At 46.8% G+C, this 22996-nt stretch overlaps 1 protein-coding gene across 1 annotated transcript in view; it reads right to left on the bottom strand.

The window, feature by feature from the left end:
- The window catches only part of kcnh5b (potassium voltage-gated channel, subfamily H (eag-related), member 5b), a 319850-nt gene that overhangs the window by 218389 nt on the left and 78465 nt on the right, over nt 1–22996 (bottom strand). Inside the window, exon 5 of the mRNA XM_041971541.1 lies at nt 13036–13151. Within this exon, the coding sequence (XP_041827475.1) occupies nt 13036–13151 (116 nt within the window). The remainder of the gene's footprint in view (nt 1–13035; nt 13152–22996) is intronic.

Raw genomic sequence — 22996 nt, 5'->3', positions numbered from 1 at the left:
CTCCAAAAGCCATGTAGATTTTAGCCACCAGATGGTGGACCAAAATCTTCCTGAAGCCGTCCTGAAGTCATTCTCCATGTCCTCTCCGAACTCCTCCCACGACCGAGCTTTTGCCTTGGCAACTGCCAAAGCCACGTCCCGCTTAGCCTGCTGATACCCATCAACTGCCTCCGGAGTCCCCCAGGCCAAAAAAGCGTGAAAGGGCTGCTTCTTCAGCTTGACGGCATCCCTTACTGCTGGTGTCCCGCCCTTCTCGAGGACAATGGTTCTAGAGCCCAAGCCGTGCGTCGAGGTGAGTCCAACTATATCTAGAAGGAACAGCTCAACCTCGCGCACCAGCTCAGGCTCTTTCCTACCAGAGAGGCGATGTTCCACGTTCCTAAAGCTAGCTTCTGCAGCTGAGGTTCAGACCACCAGGGTTCCCGCCTTCGGGATGAAAAACTGAACTAATTAATAAATGACATTCAGAAATGTATACATAGGTGTTTTGAACCATAACCATTGTAAGGAAGCTAGAGGCCCAGCTATTAGCAGGTGAGAGGCGGGTACACCTGGACAGGTGCAACTGAACAGGTCGCCAGTCCATCACAGAGATCAGCAAAATTTAATAACAATCTGATTTGAGATCGATCACCTGCTGCAGGTAGGTGGCGCTGGTGGCAGGTAAGTGACGGTAATGCTGTAGGTGACGTAGTTCCGGGGAGACAGCAGATTCAAACTAGGCGTGCCCAAACATTTATACTTTCATTCAATTGTATTTTGTGCCAGCCTAATCAAAATATTCTTTATAGTAGGAAAACAGTGTCTTTAAAAGGTACACTCTGGAGCACAGCAGGGAGGATTTGGCCAGCCTGACAGATTTTATAGATCGTTGTTACGACAGAATCGTTATGGGGAAACCAAACAACACCTCCACCCCCTCCACCTCATCCAAGTCCAAGAGACAGCGAAATGAGGATTCACCTGGAGCTATTTCACCACCGGGGAACAACTCAACGAATGTTCTGATCTCTATAGATAAGAAACTCAGTAGTTTTGATGCGCGTTTGAGCCTGGTAGAAATTCTCCACAAGGAGTTCCAGGTGCTATGTGAATTCAGCCAGAAGCAGGTGGAAACTCTGGCTGTAGAAAATGCTGGTCTCAGAGAGTCGGTAAAATCCCTCACCGAGGGCTTGACCCGTCTCTCGGAGGAAAATAAGAAGATGAAGGAAACAGTGATCGATCTGCAGGCGCGGAGCATGAGAGAGAACCTGGTATTTGCAGGGATTCCAGAGCAGACGGAGGAGGACCCCGAGACCACGGTGAAAAACTTCATCAAAACCCACCTGAAGCTCCCGGAGGAAACGGTGAAAAACATCTCCTTTCACAGAGTCCATCGGCTCGGCGGGAGGAAACCCGGGTCCAGCAGACCAAGACCTATTGTAGCGAAGTTCGTCAGCTTCAAACAGAAGGAGCAGGTGAAGAACCAGGGCCACGAACTGAAGGGAACGAACTTCAGAGTAAACGACCAATATCCCAGAGAGATTCTGGACTTACAGAGAGTCCTGTTTCCCCATCAGGAAAAAATCCATCACTGAAGGCGCTCGCGCTGTCATTGCTGTGGATAAATGATTTGTTTAATCGACAGCTGTACCGCGACCCGGACATCACTCCGTGGCTCTACTGACTTGGTATGTGCTTTAATTTTCCTGTATTCTCACTAGATCATGTTATATCCTTAAAACTGCCATAAAAGATAATTTAGTTAACAGTAAATCCACTTCCCGTCTCCACTACACTGCACTCAGCACAGATGCGTTTTTTAAATGACTTTTTTCCTTTGGCACTGTCGCTCTTTTCACTCTTTACACTTCTTCTCTCCGATTTAATATGTCATTACTTAAAGATCCTGAGTTTATCAGCTACTTTAAAGGAAAATGGTCCTTATATCTAGAAAATAACGACTTGCCAGAAACTTCAGCGTGTGTTCTTTGGGAAGCAGGAAAAGCAGTAATGAGAGGGAAAATAATTTCCTTCTCTTCTCATAAAAAAAAGAAGAAAACTCTGAGAATCTCTGAGAGAGTTAGAACTCAGAATTAAAGCCTTAGAGGGAGCTTACCATGTCTCCCCAGAAGAACACATACTAAATGCTATAAGGAAAGCTAAACTGTAACTTAATGAAACAATAGATAAAAAGACGCAATTCTTGGTGCAAAGACTTCGCTTGGAGAACTTTTTCAGTTAAAAACAAAGAAGGAGAAAACAACCATCTCCTCTGTCAGAGATCCAGAAGGAAACATCAGCCACGACCCTGACAAGTTAAATAAAACTTTCAAAGAATTCTATAAAACATTATATACATCACAACTAACTACAACGGATGCGATATTGATAAATTTCTAAGTAACATCAATCTTCCAAAATTAAAACATGAAAATAAAATTATCCTGGATTCCCCCCTTTCAGTCGGCGAACTCCATGAAGCCCTCCAGCATATGCCCAACAATAAAGCTCCAGGTCCAGATGGTTACCCAGCAGAATTCTACAAAGAATTCTGCACAACGCTGGCACCCACTTTCTACAATATGATATTAGAACTAAGGGAAAAACAAAAAATACCTTCAAATATTGTTACAGTCTGTCCTGCCACTCCTCCAGCACTCCCCTGTCCTGCCACTCCTCCATTCACTCCTCACTTCCCTCATCCTCCACACCTGTTCTTCATCCGCTCATCAGTAATCTAGTCAACCTGCCACACCTGTCTTCCTTTGTTCCCCAGTCCTTTATATACACCAGCACCACAGTCATTCCCTGTCGGACCTTAACCTACACACAGCGGACTCACCCCTACTCCATTCCACGGTTCCTGTCCCTCTGAACCGTCTTTCAGTTCTGTCATAGTAAGATCTCTTCCAGTATATCCTGTTTGTTAAATAAAGGATGTTTAACCTGCCCTTGTCTCCAGGGAGTCCTGTGTAACAGAAGGTCCGACCTACTACAGAATGAGCCGAGGAAGGAGAATGAGAAATGGATTCCTCGACACTGGACCACCCTTTTCCACGGAGGCTGAGATGAGGAGATGGCTGGACCAAATGATAAGTCTTCGGGACAGTTTCTCTGGCTGGTCGCCATTCCAGGGTTCCAGGTTGTCGATCCGGCGAGGTCCAGCTCCCAGGCTCACATCCCCAGTGTCGCCTCCAGCTCCCAAGCTCACGTCCCCAGTGTCGCCTCCAGCTCCCAGGCTCACGTCCCCTGTGTTGCCTCCAGCTCCCAGGCTCACGTCTCCAGTGTCGCAGCCAGCTCCCAGGCTCACGTCCCCTGAGCTGACGTCTGCTCTGGCTTTACAGCATCTGACGCCCCAGCAACGGTCTACTCCGGCTCCACAGCGTCCGACGCCATAGCCACAGTCAGCACCCATCTTGCAGCCTCCTATGCCTGCTCCCCGGTCCTGTACGGCTCTACAGTGTCCGACGCCACAGCAACGGTCAGTTCCGGCTCTACAGCGTCCGATGCCACAGCAACGGTCGGTCCCGGCTCTTCTGTGTTCGACACCACAGCGCCGGTCTGTTTCTGTCCTGCAGCCTCCCGTGCCTGCTCCCCGGTCTTCACTGGATCTCCCATGTCATACACCGATGCCACGGATTGTTCCTGCTCGGTCTCAGACATCTGCGCCACGGGCGGCTCCATTATTACCTCCGACACCAGCGCAATGGTCCTGTCCAGCGCTCACCAGTCCGAGGTCAGCTCAAGTCTCAGAGGAGGTCGACAGTTTCGACGCTCCTCTTCCGCCAGTGGGTCCAGTCTCCGAGGGGGTCTCAGAGCGAGACGCTCCTCTCCAGCCCCTGGTTCTGTCCAGCCTGTCAGTTCCTGTCTCCGAGGAGGTCGACTGTTTCGACGTTCCTCTCCCGCCAGTGGGTCCAGTCTCTGAGGGGGTCTCAGAGCGAGACGCTCCTCTCCAGCCCCCGGTTCTGTCCAGCCTGTCAGTTCCTGTCTCCGAGGAGGTAGATGGTTTCTGCGCTCCTCTCCCGCCAGTGGCTCCAGTCTCCAAGGGGGTCTCCAAGTGGGGCGCTCCTCTCCAGCCTCTGGGTCTTTCCTGTTTCCCGCTCCTGTCTGTGCGACCTCCCGGTCGCCCGCCAGAGACTCAGCTCCAGTCTGTGCGACCTCCCGGTCGCCCGCCAGAGACTCAGCTTCAGTCTGTGCGACCTCCCGGTCGCCCGCCCGAATTCGTATTATTAACATGTCTCTGTCTTCCAGAGCTCCTGTCTGCGCCCCTCTCTGCGCTCCAGCTTTAGTCGGAACACCTCTCAGAGCTCCAGTCAGTGTGCCTGCCAGAGATCCAGCTCCAGTCGGCGTGCCTGCCAGAGATCCAGCTCCAGTCAGCGTGCCTGCCAGAGATCCAGCTCCAGTCGGCGTGCCTGCCAGAGATCCAGCTCCTGTCTGCGCGCCTGCCAGAGATCCAGTTCCAGTCAGTGCAGCCCTCAGGCCGTCCGCCTGAGCTCCAGCTCCAGCCCGTGCATCCCTCAGGCCGTCCGCCTGAGCTCCAGCTCCAGCCCGTGCATCCCTCAGACCGTCCGCCTGAGCTCCAGCCAGTGCATCCCTCAGGCCGTCCGCCTAAGCTCCAGCCAGTGCATCCCTCAGGCCGTCCGCCTGAGCTCCAGCTCCAGCCCGAGCAGCCCTCTGGCAGTCCGCCGGAGGTCCAGCCTGCTCAGCCGACGGAGGTCCAGCCTGCTCAGCCGCCGCCAGAGATCCACCGAGCCTGTTCTCCAGAGCTCCGGTCCGAGCATGCCCGTCCGCCAGGGGTTAGCCCCAGGCCTACACGTCCTCCGGGTCTTCCTTCCATGACCCGGCCCTGGTCTGCTCCTCCTCCGGGTCGTCCTCCTTCCATGACCCGGCCCTGGTCTGCTCGTCCTCCGGGTCGTCCTCCGTCCATGACCCGGCCCTGGTCTGCTCGTCCTCCGGGTCGTCCTCCGTCCATGACCCGGCCCTGGTCTGCTCGTCCTCCGGGTCGTCCTCCTTCCATGCCCCGGCCCTGGCCTGCTCGTCCTCCCAAGATCCGGTCCTGGCCCTGGTCCACTCGCCCTCCGGGCCGTCCTCCAGAGATCCGGTCCCGGTAAGTTCGGCCTCCCAGGTCCCGGACCTGGCCTGCTCATCCTCCGGGGCGTACTCCAAGGATCCGGTCCAGGTTTTCCCGTCCTCCTGGACGCCCACCGACATTTTGGGTGTTTGGTCTCCCCCTTGTGGTCGTCCACCAGGACTCCAGCTCCTGTCATCGCAGCCCTCCTGTCGTCCTCCCGGGCCGTCTGGAATCCGGCCTTCTGGAGGGGGGGGTACTGTTACAGTCTGTCCTGCCACTCCTCCATTCACTCCTCACTTCCCTCATCCTCCACACCTGTTCTTCATCCGCTCATCAGTAATCTAGTCAACCTGCCACACCTGTCTTCCTTTGTTCCCCAGTCCTTTATATACACCAGCACCACAGTCATTCCCTGTCGGACCTTAACCTACACACAGCGGACTCACCCCTACTCCATTCCATGGTTCCTGTGCCTCTAATCTACTCCTACAGTTCTGTCATAGTAAGACCTCTTCCAGTATATCCTGTTTGTTAAAGGATGTTTAACCTGCCCTTGTCTCCGAGGAGTCCTGTGTAACAAATATGAACCTAGCCAGTATTACTCTACTATTAAAACCAGGTAAAGACCCAACACTTCCATCCAGTTATGATCCAATTCCATTAATAAATGAAGATCTCAAAATAATTAGCAAAGCTGTGGCCAGAAGGATAGAAAAATAACCCCTCTAATAATACATCCCGACCAAACAGGCTTTATTAAAGGTAGACATTCCTCTACTAACATGTGCAGATTAATTAACATCATAGATTATTCTACTCTACATAATATGGAATCCACAGTCATTTCTTTAGACGCAGAAAAAACATTTGACCAAGTAAACTGGAAATTTTTATTTACAACGTTAAACAAATTTGGGTTTGGGTCATCTTTCATAGATTGGATAAACATATTATATAACAACCCAAATGCATGTGTGAAGACCAATGATCAAACTTCTCCAAGCTTCTGTTTGCAGAGAGGAACCAGACAGGGCTGCCCGCTTTCTCCATCACTCTTTGTTATTTTTTTTAACCCCTAGCTGCTGCCATAAGACAAAATAAAGAGATTAAAGGAATCCATGCCAACAATATAGAACATAAGATAAGTCTTTATGCCGATGATGTATTACTTTTCCTCCAGAACTCACCAACATCTCTTCCCCAGACAAACACACTTATTAACACATTCTCATCAATATCTGAATACTCTATTAACTGGTCTAAGACTATTATTATGCCCATCAACTGTGACCTACAAAACACACCCAATACTACAATACAGTCTGGAACCATTAGATATCTGGGCATAAACATTTCCCCCAGGTTATCAGAACTAACAAAGCTAAATTATGTCCAGCTACTTAAAGCAATAGAGGATGATCTCTCACGGTGGAGGTGCTTACCCATATCACTCATGGGGAGGGTTGCCACAGTTAAAATGATGGTTCTATCTAAAGTAAACTACCTGTTTTCAGTGATACCCACTAAACCATCCTCCAGCTGGTTTAAGTCACTGGACTCACATATATCTAAATTTTTATGGAAAAACAAGCCATCACATATCAGTCTAAAAACTTTACAACAGACTAAAGATAGAGGCGGATTGGAGCTACCCAACTTTAATCATGTTTTCTTAGCTAACAAGCTGCAGTATATCTCCAAATGGCTTAAACCTAGCAGTCTGGATGAAACATGGTTAGATGTAGAGCAAGCATTGTGTGAGGATGTGTTTATCTCTGACCTGCCATTCATCAGCTCAACCATCAAAACACATAAGTGTTTTAAAAGCATTAATATCAGTTCCTCTTTAGTGGCTTGGTGGGAATTTCTAAAAATAACCAAATCCTCACTTTTTCCATGTAACTTTACACCCCTCTGGAACAACCTGACATCCTACAAAACAAAAAGCTGATCAATTTCACTCAATGGAAAAATAAAGGAATAAAACAGTTAGAACATATAATAGAAAATGGAAACTTCTTCTCATTTAATATTCTCACTTCACAATATGGAATCAGTAGCAAAACATTTTTAGAATATCACCAGCTTAAGTCTATTATATGTAAAAAATATACCATTAATCAATTAAACTTACAGCTACCTTTTAGGGTGGCAGAATTCATGAATCTCAATGCCCCAAAGCTATTATCAAAAACATATAGACTATTATCCAAACTAGAAGACTCAATCTGTCTTCCAACTTCAAAATGGGAGGCTGACTTATCCGGTAACTTTAATAAAGATAAATGGTTAAAATATGTTTAAACACCTTTAAAATGACTAAGAATTCAAATATGTAACTGATACAATTCAACATTCTGCATCGAACTCATTATACAGGACAAAGGATGTTCAGGAGGGGTCTGTCATAATCAAACATCTGCCCACACTACAATGGAAACTCACCTGACAACTATCTCCATGCCTTGTGGTCGTGCACACCTGTCCGCAGGTTCTGGCTTCAGGTATGTGAAGACATGTCAACATGGTTTAACTGTAATATTCCTGCAAACCCCACACTGTGTCTACTAGGTGACTTGGGTGACATTAATATGGCAATTAACTCTGCACACATGATACGCACAGCATTATGCATCGCAAAGAAAACTATCCTTGTGAACTGGAAAACCAAAAATAATCTGTGTATTCAGCAGTTTAGGAATCTCTTAGTTGACCACATCAGTAGTGAGACAATGTCTGCCTCCTCAAAGAACTATTTAGCTGAATCTCATTCATTGCACTCATTGCTTAGCTCCATCACTTAGTGTAGGTGGAGGACTGTGACCTCGTTGCTTTGGACGTTGGAAAATGGCCGGGAGTGACTGGTGGTTGCGGGTTCTTTGTGGTTTCCCGTGGTGCGGGGCCGGACTGCTCTGCGGTGGGGCTGGCTCTGGGTCTGGCCCTGTTGGGGGCTGTGGGGGCCAGTAGTTGGAGTCGCCACTGGTGACGCCTGGGTGGGTGGGCGTCGGTCCTGGGCCGGGCGGCCAGGCAATTCCGGGGCGGGCTGGGCGGGGGTTCTGGGCTCTGGTGCCTGGGGGTGGTCCTCCTCCCTCCGGGGTGGTGGGGTCCCTATGTGCCGGGGGTCTGGGCCTGCCCGAATGTGCTGCCGTGGTGTGGGTTGGTGCATGCCCTGGTGTCTGGTTGACGCCCTGGGACCCAGGGTATGGCAGGGGCAGGAAGGGTGTAGGGATTTGAAGGAGGGCTGAGTAGGATTCGGGGGATTATAGGGGGAGATGCTGGGGTGTGAGACAGGGATGCTTGTATGTTGTGTGTGTGTCTATGCTCTGGATGATGTTTGTGTGGGTGTGGTGGTATGTTTGTGCGCGTGCGTATGCATGTGCTAGGATGAGTGGGAGTGTGTCTGGGGAGTGAGAGTGGGAGGGTTGTATGCTGTGTGAGTGTTTATATTGTGTGGGTGGGGCTGAGGAGGCATGTATGTGTTAGGATGAGCGGGAGTGTGCAAGGAAATAGGTGTGTGCATGTGTTTCTGTGTGTGGTTGGGGCGGGGTTAAGTGCACTTGTGGGGGGGACCTGGGGGGGCCTGGGGGTGGTGTAGCGTGGGTCTGCCACTGTCTCCATCCTCTCATTCCCCGTTAGGCATGTGGGGGGGGTGGGTACCTTGTGGGGTCGGTGGCAGCTCATTGGCTGTGGTCCCTGTATGGCCAGGTCGTGGGGGGCGGCCTCTCCTGGTGGGGTTGCCTAATGCCACTAGAGGCTCAACATCCAAAGGGAAGTTTACTTCCCTCTGGACGTACATCCCCGGACCGCTCTTATTTCGCGCTCTCTCTGTCTCTCACACACACACACACACGTAGGGAATTGAGCCATGCGGGGTGGAGCGGAGGGGGTCATTCACTGGTCTCCTTGGATGCAACCTATGGCGACTCGCATCTCCGTTTTAATTGCACCGAGACACCAAAACACAAGAAACACAACACACAAACAACACTTGGGGAGCATGTCATGCGGTGCATGTCGGGCGGGGCCACTTAGGTGGCCCGGCTCCCGGCTCACTGCGGTCACTGCCCCTCAATTTTAATTGCACACAACACACACTATATATACAGTCAGGAACGGGGAGGGAGAGGGTATTGGGGACCTCTCACACCACTGTTCCCCCTGGGTGTGGCCGGGGGCAAGCGGGGGGAGGTGGTTGCCCTGGGGCCAGGTCCCGGGGTGGCAGCACTGGTGGGCTGCTGGCTCTGTGGGTGCTGGGTCGAGGGGGTTGTGCTTGGGGCTCGGTGTCCTTTGGTCTGCCTGGGGTGTCCCCCACGGGGCATGGTGGTTGGGTTATGTGTGACGTGACTGTGTGATGGTGAGTGCTTGTGGGTACGGCACAGGGGAGGGTGTGAGTGTGGGGTTATATGGGGTGCAGATTGGAGTAGGTGGGGGGAGGGGGCCGATGGCGCCCTGGTTCCCGGGGTGTGCGGCTGGAACATCAGGGTGTGTGCTGGCCTACGCCGGGTGGCTGTCTAGGGGGGCCTGGTCCTCCTAGGCATGTTGCGGGCCCTCTGCCTTTGGGGGAGTGGGTTGGCCACCTCTGGGCTCCTGGGGCCCTGGGCCCTTCGCTTGGGTTGCCCTGGGTGGCCGGTCCCTGGCGGTGTCGGCGGCTGTCGATCTTGGCCCACTGGGACCTGTGCCCCAAGACCGTAGAGGGCTCTTGCTGGGGCTCTCCTCTGCCGCCTTTTGGGTGGGGCTGGAGTCGTCTTCATGGTGGGGTAGCTTGGGTTAGTGCTCCGGGGCTGCTGCTGAGGGCCCGTGTCTCTGGGCTGCCCTGGTCTGCCTCTGACCTCCGTGGAGGCGTGGTCGCATTTGCATGACCTCACTCACCACTCTTCATCACTGATCACTTCTTATTCCTCACACAGTCACTGAGTTGTCTAGTAGGTTTATATACAAAGAGATAATTCTTTTTTTTTTTTTTTTTTCCTGTGAGTTAGTAAGTGGTCGCTGTTATGCTACTTTAATGATATTTCTTTTTGATTTGGTTCTTATTTAAAAACTCTTAATGAATAGCAGCTCTGTTTTTTCTGTGTGTGTGTTTCTGTTTTTGTAAAAGTTGTAGGAAATTTTCTGGTGTGTTCATGTACAGGTGTAACAGTTTGTTGTCTGGTGATGGTGTGGATTGAAGGGTCGTTTCCTTCTGTCTGTGATGTTTCTGTCTCCTTTCTTCTTTCCCTTTTGCATCTTTTTGCTATTTTCCATCTTTTTCTGTCCCCTCCGGTCTGGTCCAGCAAGATTACATAGATTCCGTGATTCAAAGTAAATAAATAAATAAATGAATCAGATTATCAAGAGGAGCCTTACCCATAGGCCTCCCCTTGGCAGAGCAAATTTGTTCAGCACAATACAGCAACCAGATTATCATTTTGCTGCTATGATGCTGGACAGGACAAGTTTAAAAAAAGAAGAGATCGATCACCTGATTGATCACCTTTTGCCCAGCTCTCTTTCAGTCAGGCTGAGATCCACATTCTTTTCATAGCAAGTCATTCAGTTGTAAACATGCTGCAGTGGTGACAAACTTTCACGAGTTTATATTAATTATACTAATTCTAACCATTAGATTTTCATTTATAACCCCAGTTCTCATAAAGGCACTGTCTAAAAGATTAAATCATGAGCAGGAAAGTGGCAAAGTTATCAAATATCGTGCAGGACAAGTCCTGATTATGGTCTAGTATCAGTCCTGGTTCTGGTCTAGTATCAGTCCTGGTTCTACTGGATCTCAGTGCTGCATTTGATACTGTAGATCACAGAATCCTGATGCAGCCTGAAAAACTGGGCTGGACTTTCTGGAGCAGTCCTTAATTGGTTCAGGTCCTGTTTAGAAGGCCGGAGTTATTTAGTTCCGATCGGCAGCTATGAATCCGAGCGAGTGGCCATGACTTGTGGAGTCCCCCAGGGGTCAGTCCTTTGACCTCTTCTGTTCAACTTGTATCTGCTCCCTTTGGGTCAAATATTACAGAACTTTAGCATTAATGATCACAGATATGCAGATGATACACAACTTTATGTCTTTGTCAACAGACGACTGCAGCCCAGCAGACTTATTGTTTCAGAGTCTGGAGCAAATAAACACCTGGATGAGGGAGAATTTTCTACAATTACATGAAGACAAAACTGAGATTATTCTGTTTGGTAGCAAAGAGAAGAGGGTCAGCATTGGCAAACACCTGGAAACTCGGACTCACTAAGAAGCTTTTTACCAGCTCAGAAACATCAACAGGATTAAAAGTTTAGTCTCCCAGTAAGACCAGGAGAAACGCATCCCTGAATCCATCTCCAGTAGACTGGATCACTGTGCTGATCTCTAACAGGACTTCCCAGTAAGACCAGTAAACATCTGCAGCTCATCCAGATGCTGCTGGTGGACTTTTAACCAGGACTAAGAGATCTGAACACATCAAATCAGTTATAATATCTTTACACTGGTTTCAGTTTATACTGGTTTCCAGTTTATACTGGTTTCCAGTTTACACTGGTTTCCAGTTTATACTGGTCTCCGGGTTATACTGGTTTCCAGTTACCACTGGCTTCCTGTTTATACTGGTATCCGGGTTATACTGGTTTCCAGTTTACACTGGTTTCAAGTTTATACTGGTTTCCAGTCAGTTACAGAACAGATTTAAACCCTTACTAAGATGGCGCTGACTGAATGGCGGCCTGTTACAGCAGCTCTGACTTTCTTCTTTGTTTATTTCCTTTACATTTTATGTGTCTACAGTAGTCGCTCCTGTTCACGTCCATACTCGGATGTGAAGCTCGTGAGACTGGTTCTGTGTTTTTTACTGCTTTTTCAACTTTTATACACTGCGTCGGCCAATGCATCCAGCCATGGCTCAGTCGTTTACACTCGGGAGCAGCTACTAGCGCTTAGCTAAGCTAGGCTACCCCACGAGGAGAGACTGAATATCCCCGCTGAACTAAGGAGGAGGAGGAGGGGATGCAGAGCCGGAGTTACGCGCCGTGAGAGGAGACGACAGTACAAACCATGCCTTCCATCTGTTATCACGGGAAACGTGAGGTCTCTCATGAACAAGATGGAAGAGCTAGCGGCGCTAACGAGGCTATCTTTTCTGATGGTTTACATCCCAAAACGGTTTAGGTCCAGGGTCTGATACGTACAGAGAATATAAACTTAGCAGAATTCTGAGATCCAGAGACTCTGGTCAACTAGTCCAGACCAAAGTCCAGACCAGGGTCCAGACCAGCGTCCAGACTAGGGTCCAGACCAGGGTCCAGACCAGAGTCCAGACCAGAGTCCAGACCAAAGTCCAGACCAGGGTCCAGACCAGAATCCAGACTAGGGTCCAGACCAGGGTTCAGACCAGAGTCCAGACCAGGGTCCAGACTAAACCTGGAGCAGCATGTAGGTGTTCTGCTGCAGTGGAGATGAAACTTTAAATGCAGGTGAAATGTTTCTGTTCTCGTCATCTCTGCAGGAAATCTGCTGCTGACTTCTAGCTGATCTGCTTCTCATCATTTTAATGTAGTTTATGGTTTTGTTGTGATTTTATTATATTATTATTACTTTATTATATTATTTTGCTATTTGTTGCTGCCTTTTACTGTTTCTAAGTGCTTTCTTTGCAACCCGCTGCAATGCTGTTAATTTTTTATGTAAAGCACTTTGAATTGTCTTGTACTTGAAATGTGCTGTAGAGATAAAATTGCCTTGTCTTTAACCAGCAGTCTCTTCCACAAAAATATTCTTGCTTAGAAAAACCTGTGATTTAATGCCACTGATGTCTATGAGGATTTTTGTTTGAGACTCATTTTACCCGCTCTGTAAGATTAAACAAGAATCAGAAGAAGAGAAAGAAGGTTTGGCTCCAGTGGGATACAAGCCGCATCACATAGGGACTAAAAGTGCTGGTTGCTTGCTGTACGTCCATACATACACAGAGTGAGAATGTGTGTGTGGCTGTGCACGCGCTCACCTCCGCCAGTCTCGACTGTTTATGGCTGACTTCGTGTTTGCCCATGGGTGCCAGCTGCTGCAGCGTGTTGCGGTTGTTGGTGAGGGCACGCGTGAGCCGTGCAAATTTGGTCCATGCTGCAAAGATGACACATCAATCAATGCCAGAAGTGGATTCATCACATTTTAACTGGATCAGCTGGCGCTTCATGATCGATATAAATACATCCGTCAGCCTTCAGCCACCACTGCTGACACAGCTCCCCTCCCCAGTGCGAATATTTCTAAATTACTAAATATTCCCACTGCTTCTGCTTGCACTTGCCACAAGAGAACTGTCAGAACAGGTTATTCTTAATCAGTAGTTCATATTTACAGTCAACTTGAAGCAACTTCCATCCTGCACAGTGTCCTTAAATGTACCTGAATCCCTACCGGCTGCAGGTTTCTGGCCAGCAACCTCTGCAGCGCGGCAGGAGTAACAGGAAACCCTTTTTGTCATTAGAGCATCAACAAAACCAAATGTGAGCTTTCCCCAATAAACCACTGTTAGCTAAAACATGTAAAATATAAAACATTAGTCATGCTCTCTGATGTCCATGATGGAAAAGTTGTGTTGCATTGCCTTGAACTCGACAATGAATTTAATTTAATTATAAATTCATTATAATTTCATTGAAATTCTCTAAATGGTAAATGGCCTGTACTTATATAGTATATCTCTGTAACCTTTTCACATTTCGTCTAAATACCACTGATTGCTGTTCTTTTTTATTAATGGCTCAGAAATGTAGCACACGGTGTCAGTGAATGGGTGTCAGGTGGATCATTTCCTTGGTGTAACAAAGCTTCATGGTCATTCATCTTATGCTACTTAAAAGTTTCTTTACTTCCATTTTAAATGGAGCCACTTTTGTAAGGGAAATGCATCCGTAGGGTGAGCAGCAGAGATGAGTGCGTGGGTTGAACCCATGATATACTTGTCTTCCCTGGTAAACAGCTGATTCTGCTGTAGACATCTGGTAGCCCAGGTGAGGACATCCAGGTGTCTGATCAGCAGTTCCTGTGGACTCTGTTGTCAGCTGGATCCTAGGGTCACAACATGAAGAAAACATGGAGATATGGCAACATCTTCTGGTGGAGGCAGTGTGATGGTGGGGGGAAGGCATCTCCGTCACTGGTAAAACAGGACTAGCCATCATTGAACGAAATCAAGGTGGAGGCCTAGCCCTTCTTCATGAAGGAGGACCGGAAGGTGTGCTCGTCCCTCATGAGCAGCTTACACATCTGTCACATCTGTCAGAAGTAAATATATCTGTTCTCCCAATATCCTTAATATGAGAAAAAAAAATCAAGATAATTAACAAAAATTATTTAAAATGACACAAAAGCAAATATTGTATACCTGGTAGAGAACACTTTCAGGAGACATGATACTTTTCCCCAGATGCATCCCCTCCATATATTTCATCCATCCACCCATCCATCCATCCAAATAATCCATCCTTCATCCATCCATCCATCAATCCATCCATCCATCCACCGATCCATCCACCCATCCATCCACCGATCCATCCATCCATCCATCCATAAATCCATCCTTCATCAATCCATCCACCCATCAATCCATCCATCCATTCGCCATCAATCCGTCCATCCATCCATCCATCCATAAAACCATCCTTCATCAATCCATCCATCCATCCATCAATCCATCCATCCATTCGCCATCCTTCATCCATCCATCCATCCATTCATCCATCCATCCATCCATCATCCATCCATCCATCCATCCATCATCCATCCATCCATCCATCCATCCATAAATCCATCCTTCATCAATCCATCCATAAGTCCATCCTTCATCCATCCATCCATCCATCCATCCATCATCCATCCATCCATCCATCATCCATCCATCCGTCCATCCATCCATCCATCCATCCTTCCATTCATCCACCGATCCATAAATTTATCCATCCATCCATCCATCCATCCATGAATCCATCCATCCATCCATCCATCCATTCTCCATCCAATCATCCTTCATCCATCCACCCATCCATAAATTTATCCATCCATCCATCCATCCATAAATCCATCCATAAATCCATCCATGTATCCATCCATCCATCCATCCATCAATCCATCATCCACCCATCCATCAATCCACCCATCCACCCATCCATCCATCCATCCATTCATTCATAAATCCATCCATCCTTCATCCATCCATCCATCCATCCATCCATCCATCCTTCATCCATCTGCCCATCCATCCATCCATCCATAAATCCATCCATCCTTCATCCATCCACCCATCAATCCATCCATCCATTCGCGATCAATCCGTCCATCCATCCATCCATCGATAAATCCATCCATCCATCCATTCGCCATCAGTCCATCCATCCATCCATCCATTCTCCATCCATCCTTCATCCATCCATCCATCATCCATCCATAAATCCATCCTTCATCAATCCAACCATCCATCCATCCATCATCCATCCATCCATCCATCCATCTATCCATCAATCCATCATCCACCCATCCATCCACCCATCCTTCCATTCATCCATAAATCATCCTTCATCCAATCATCCATCCATCCATCCATCCTTCCATCCATCCATCCATCCATCCATCCTTCATCATCCGCCCATCCATCCATCCATAAATTTCTCCATCCATCCATCCATAAATCCATCCATCCCTCATGCATCCATCCATCCATCCACCCATCATCCATCCATCAATCCATCACCCATCCGTAAATTTATCCATCCATCCATCATCCACCCATCCACCGATCCATCCATCCATCCATAAATCCATCCTTCATCCATCCATCCATCCATCCATCCACCGATCCACCCATCCATTCATGCAGCCAGCCATCAATCCATTTCCCATCCATCCATCCATCCATCCATCCATCCATAAATCCATCCTTCATCAATCCATCCATCCATCAATCTATCCATCCATTCGCCATCAATCCATCCATCCATCAATCCATTTCCCATCCATCCATCCATCCATCCATAAGTCCATTCTTCATCCATCCATCCATCCATCCATCATCCATCCATCCATCCATCCATCCATCCATCATCCATCCATCCATCCATCCATCCTTCCATTCATCCACCCATCCATAAAATTATCCATCCATCCATCCATCCATCCATCATCCATCCAATCATCCTTCATCCATCCACCCATCGATAAATTTATCCATCCATTCATCCATCCATCCATAAATCCATCCATGCATCCATCCATCCACCATCCACCATCCATCCATCCATCCATCAATCCATCATCCACCCATCCATCCATCCATCCATTCATCCATAAATCCATCCATCCTTTATCCATCCATCCATCCATCCTTCATCCATCTGCCCATCCATCCATCAATAAATTGATCCATCCATAAATCCATCCATCCTTCATCAATCCATCCATCCATCAATCTATCCATCCATTCGCCATCAATCCATCCATCCATCAATCCATTTCCCATCCATCCATCCATCCATAAGTCCATCCTTCATCCATCCATCCATCCATCCATCCATCCACCGATCCACCCATCCATTCATGCAGCCAGCCATCAATCCATTTCCCATCCATCCCTCCATCCATCCATCCATCCATCCATCCATCCATAAATCCATCCTTCATCAATCCAATCCATCCATCAATCTATCCATCCATTTACCATCAATCCATCCATCCATCAATCCATTTCCCATCCATCCATCCATCCATCCATCCATCCATCCATCCATAAGTCCATCCTTCATCCATCCATCCATCCATCCATCCTTCCAATCATCCACCCATCCATTAAATTATCCATCCATCCATCCATCATCCATCCAATCATCCTTCATCCATCCACCCATCGATAAATTTATCCATCCATCCATCCATCCATCCATAAATCCATCCATGCATCCATCCATCCACCATCCACCATCCATCCATCCATCCATCAATCCATCATCCACCCATCCATCCATCCATCCATCCATCCATCCATCCATCCTTCGTCCATCTGCCCATCCATCCATCCATAAATCCATCCATCCTTCATCAATCTATCCATCCATCAATCTATCCATCCATTCGCCATCAATCCATCCATCCATCAATCCATTTCCCATCCATCATCCATCCATCCATCCATCCATAAGTCCATCCTTCATCCATCCATCCATCCATACATCCATCCATCATCCATCCATCCATCCATCCATCCTTCCATTCATCCACCCATCCATAAAATTATCCATCCATCATCCATCCAATCATCCTTCATCCATCCACCCATCGATAAATTTATCCATCCATCCATCCATCCATCCATCCACCATCCACCATCCATCCATCCATCCATCCATCCATAAGTCCATCCTTCATCCATCCATCCATCCATCCACCGATCCATCCATCCATTCATGCAGCCAGCCATCAATCCATTTCCCATCCATCCATCCATCCATCCATCCATTAATCCATAAATCCATCCTTCATCAATCCATCCATCCATCCATCCATCCATCCATTCGCCATCAGTCCATCCATCCATCCATCCATTCTCCATCCATCCTTCATCCATCCATCCATCATCCATCCATGAATCCATCCTTCATCAATCCATCCATCCATCCATCAATCCATCCATCATCCATCCATCCATCCATCCATCCATCCATCAATCCATCATCCACCCATCCATCCACCCATCCTTCCATTCATCCATAAATCCATCCTTCATCCATCCATCCATCCATCCATCCATCCATTCATCCATCCGCCCATCCATCCATCCATAAATTTATCCATCCATCCATCCATAAATCCATCCATCCTTCATCCATCTGCCCATCCATCCATCCATAAATTGATCCATCCATCCATCCATAAATCCATCCATCCTTCATCCATCCATCCATCCATCCATCCATCCATTCGCCATCAATCCATCCATCCATCCATCCATTCTCCATCCATCCTTCATCCATCCATCCATCCATAAATCCATCCTTCATCAATCCATCCATCCATCCATCCATCCATCCATCCATCAATCCATCACCCATCCGTAAATTTATCCATCCATCCATCCATCCATTCTCCATCCACACATCCATCCATCCATCCATCCATTCTCCATCAATCCATCCATCCATCCATCCATTCTCCATCCATCCATCCATCCATCCATAAATCCATCCATTCATCCATCCATTAATCCATCCATCCATCCATAAATCCATCCATCCATCCATCCAACATCCACCCATCCATCCATCCATCCATCCATAAATCCATCCATCCATCCATCCTTCCATCCATCCATCCATCCATCCATAAATCCATCCATTCATCCATCCATTAATCCATCCATCCTCCATCAATCCATCCATCCATCCATCATCCACCCATCCATCCATCCATTAATCCATCCATCCATCCATCTATTCTCCATCCATCCATCCATAAATCCATCCATCCATCCATCCATCATCCACCCATCCATCCATCCATCCATAAATCTATCCATCCATCCATCCTTCCATTCATCCATCCATCCATCCTTCAATCCATCCATCCACCGATCCATCCATCCATCCATCCATCCTCCATCCATCCATCCATCCATCCATCCATCCATCCATCCATCCATCATCCACCCATCCATCCATCCATCCATCCATTCTCCATCAATCCATCCATCCATTAATCCATCCATCCTCCATCAATCCATCCATCCATCCATCATCCACCCATCCATCCATCCATCCATCCATTAATCCATCCATCCATCCATCCATTCTCCATCCATCCATCCATAAATCCATCCATCCATCCATCCATCATCCACCCATCCATCCATCCATCCATAAATCCATCCATCCATCCATCCTTCCATTCATCCATCCATCCATCCTTCAATCCATCCATCCACCGATCCATCCATCCATCCATCCATCCTCCATCCATCCATCCATCCATCATCCACCCATCCATCCATCCATCCATCCATTCTCCTTCAATCCATCCATCCATTCTCCATCCATCCATCAATCCCTCATCCACCCATCCATCCATCCATCCATTCTCCATCCATCCATCCACCCATCCATCCATCCATTCATCCTCCTGAAAATTTCCTGCCTGAGGCTGCAGGTAACAGCCAGCTGTGAAGCTTTTATGGTCGCTAACAAGTAAACAGTAAACACAACAAGGATCCAATGAGGACAATATGGCATTTATTCATTTTTAATATCGCTCGATATGCTTTCCTGCGCCTTCTTGGTTTCTTGCCATCACCCTATAATACATTAATGTGACTGAGGCAACTAACGTGACCTACTCGCAGTCATTCATGGAAACCACCAGCCATGCACAGCAAATCGTTTTCAATCCAAAACGCTTGAAAATCACTAAACAGGCAACACTTTTCTCACACTCGTCTGATGACACATCAGCTGAATAAAACTAGAGCAGTGAACCCGCATACAGAAGTAACAAAACACAACACAGTGCAAATCACAATGAATTAAATGAGGACAAATGGAAAAAATGGTAAATTAAGGTGAAGGGAGAGCATGAACACATTCAGACTCTTATTATTTAGTTTGAATAAAGATGAGCATCTCCAGCAGACTGGGATGCCTCCTGCTCGGCTGATGTTGACGTGTTGTGGCGTTCTGAGCCGTGGGAGCAGCCAGAGATGGAGCTGAGAGCCAGATCAAGTCTGCGGTCGAGCAAACCCTGCCAGCACCTGCAGGGGCGAGTCTCCATCACCCAGCGCTCATCAGCAGGCTAACGCTGCGGCTTCTCCTGGCCTCAAACACACTGAATTAAAGCAAAGTGAGCCCTGTTGTAGCACATCTGTCAAAACCCCAAGTGTGACATGCTTTTTAGTTGCCAAGGAGATTTTGCTATAGGAGGTCTAATGAATGTCTACAGCATTAAAATGTTTAACAGAGCAGCAAATTTCAAATTATTTATTGGGTTTTAAAAATGTCAGAATTACAGAATAAAATGACAAAGATGCTTTTCACTCACCAGAGAAATTCTGCTAAAGGCCTGTGCTGTCGTTTTGTTTGGGGTTGGGATTCTTTTTAGTCTGTCATTTTAAATTCTCGTTCTGTTTGATTTCCTGTTCATTAGCTCACCTGGGGCCTCATTTCTAAAGCTGGCGTATGAACAAAAATATAGTCAACTTTTGGGATTTATAAGAACCAAACTTGATGGGAAAATGTTCCTACCACCACGGCAACTTTGAGCCAGTTAACATCTTTTTAAACTGTATTTTAGATGTAAAGTCATGGATGGCAGAGAACTTCTTACAGCTAAATCTGGACAAAACTGAAGTTTTATTTATCGGTCCTGAAGACAAGAGAGAGAGATCATTATACCAAAACTACATAATTTCAATCCCTCTAAGTGCGTGAAAAATCTAGGTGTTCTTTTCTACTCTGAGCTTGATTTTATTCCACACATCAGAAATGTCACAAAGACAGGATTTTATCATCTTAAAAACATCGCCATTTCTCTCTCTTGCAAGCACAGAGGTGCTGATGCTTTTATTTTTTGGAAGATTAGATTTATGTAATGCCCTGCTCTCTGGTCTTCCCAAAAAGTCCATTTCAAACCTACAACTTCTTCAGAACTCAGCGGCACGAGTTCTGACGAGGACCAGAGGGCGGGAACACGTCACACCAGGTTTAAAATCGCTGCATTGGCTCCCCATGCGTTTCAGGATTGCTTTTAAGGTTCTTTTAGTTCTTTTACTGAGGGGTGAACAGTAAATTGCCTTTTCTCGTTCTACCGACTGAGATATCCATCCGTACGTTCTGATGCCTCTGGTTTTTCTTCCCTTCTGACTCTGTGATGACAGCGTCTCCACCTGCTGCCACTATTCTGTCTTTCTGACACCAGCAATGTCCACGTCGTGTCCACCAGTGAAATATTCTTACGTTCTTTTAAGGTGGTCCATCAGGATCTCTGTCTCACACCCTGAAAAATTTCACTTCTTCCCTCTTTTTCCCTCCTGAGCCTCCATGGAAATATGATGAATATGTATTACAGGCGTCCACCTGACCATTCATAGCCACCATGTGGGCGAGGCAAGGTGCCCACTTTAGAGTTGATTGTGATTTATGAATGGAAACAGGCGTGGGACGTGTGTGCGCACGCTTTGATAAATCTGGAAGTTGAAGTGCGCCTGTAGTTTGCTTTGCTATACTCAAGTTTATAAATGAGGCCCCAGGTTTGATTTGCTCATTCACCTCACCTGTTCTTTAGTTCCTCAGTGTATTTATACCCTTGGTTTCAGTTGTCTTTTGTCAGATGATCTGTTGTGTTTCCCCATCATGTCTGCTCTGTTTCGTCCTTATAAGTTCTTTTGTGATTCTTATTTTTTTTTTTTTTTTTAAATCTTGTCCTGTCCAGCATAGTGGTGGCAGAATGATGATAAGGCTCTTCTTGATAATCTGATTCATTTATTTACTTATTTACTTTGAATCATGGAATCTATGTAATCTTGTTGGACCTGACTGGAGGGGACAGAAAAAGAAGGAAGACAGCAAAAAGAAGCAAAAGGGAAAGAAGAAAGGAAACAAAAACACCCCAGACAGAAGGCAATGACCCTTCAATCCACACCATCACCAGACAACAAACTGTTACACCTGTACACAGGGGTGGACTGGGGCAAAAATTCAGCCCTGGCATTTTCTGTCCAGACTAGCCCACTACATTATCAGCGGACATAGAAGTCCACAAATCTCGCTGCATCTCCCCTCATGCATACTACAAAGGAGAGTCATATTCCTTGATAGCAGTTAACAAATAAAGCACGTAACTATGAACTCAAGGACTAAAATTGACAGCTGTAGCAATCAATCAGTCTTTATTCATGATAGTGTCAAATCACAACAGAAGTTATGTCATGAGGTGGGACGAGACTAACAGAAGAACCGTCATGCTGCCCTTTCAGGTTTAGTCTATGACTGTGAAAATCTTTTGATGTAAGTCCAGCATTAGTTAAAATCAGACAGTAGCAGCATTAGAGCTGAAACTCATTTATTTTAACGGTGAACTCAGTCATTATGAAACCCTAAACAGAGAAATGAAGAAAAAAAATCTATAAGCTGTGTGAAAGAGTCTAAGCCATGAATTACAATCTGAGTAGAAATGCATTCTCATATACGTGTATTGTGCAACATATATTGCCCTGCTTCCTCGGTCTGCAGCCAGCGAGCTCTACTCCTCACCAAATTCATCACCTGTAAGAAACAGCAAAACAGAACTTGTACTCAGTACCTGTGTACTGACAAGTATATGTAGCCATTTTGTGATGTAGTTCTATTCTATTCTACTCTATTCTACTGTCATTTAGCAGACGCTTTTATATCCAAAGCGACTTACATTGAGAGGAGAACAACACAAGCATGAATTCAAACAAGATGGACGTCATAATTAAGTGAGGTCAGACCGCTTTGAGTCCAGTTGGACCAGGTCATGTAGAGCTAGAGGCAGCGCATATAATTTTTTTTTTTTTTTTTATCTCTTAAATACAAGATCACGATTTCATCACACAATATCAACTTGGGCATAAGTGCAGCAGCTTCTTCATTACTTGGCTGAGACAAAGAGCTGTGACAAATCCTTCTAACTCATTAGTTAAGCTAAGTCGCTGGAAATGCTCCTTAAACAACTGAGTCTTTAGCTTGCTTTTAAAGTGAATAAGGACTCTGTGGATCGGACGGAGTTTTGTAGATCGTTCCACCGCCAGGGTAACAACAGAGGAGAAGAGTTTAGCTACTGATTTGCGCCACGTTGTGTGGAAGCACTAGGCGTCTTCACTGCAGAGTGTAACTGTTGTGACACTTAATGAACAAATTTATGTCATGAAGGACGACTTAAGTCTCAAAACAGCCCTAAGGCCTACCCAC

This window comes from Melanotaenia boesemani, chromosome 20 (genome assembly GCF_017639745.1).
Source record: "Melanotaenia boesemani isolate fMelBoe1 chromosome 20, fMelBoe1.pri, whole genome shotgun sequence".
Classification (NCBI taxonomy): domain Eukaryota; kingdom Metazoa; phylum Chordata; class Actinopteri; order Atheriniformes; family Melanotaeniidae; genus Melanotaenia; species Melanotaenia boesemani.
Note: the sequence above shows the minus strand (reverse complement) of the source record. Positions and strands in the feature narration are given on the sequence as shown.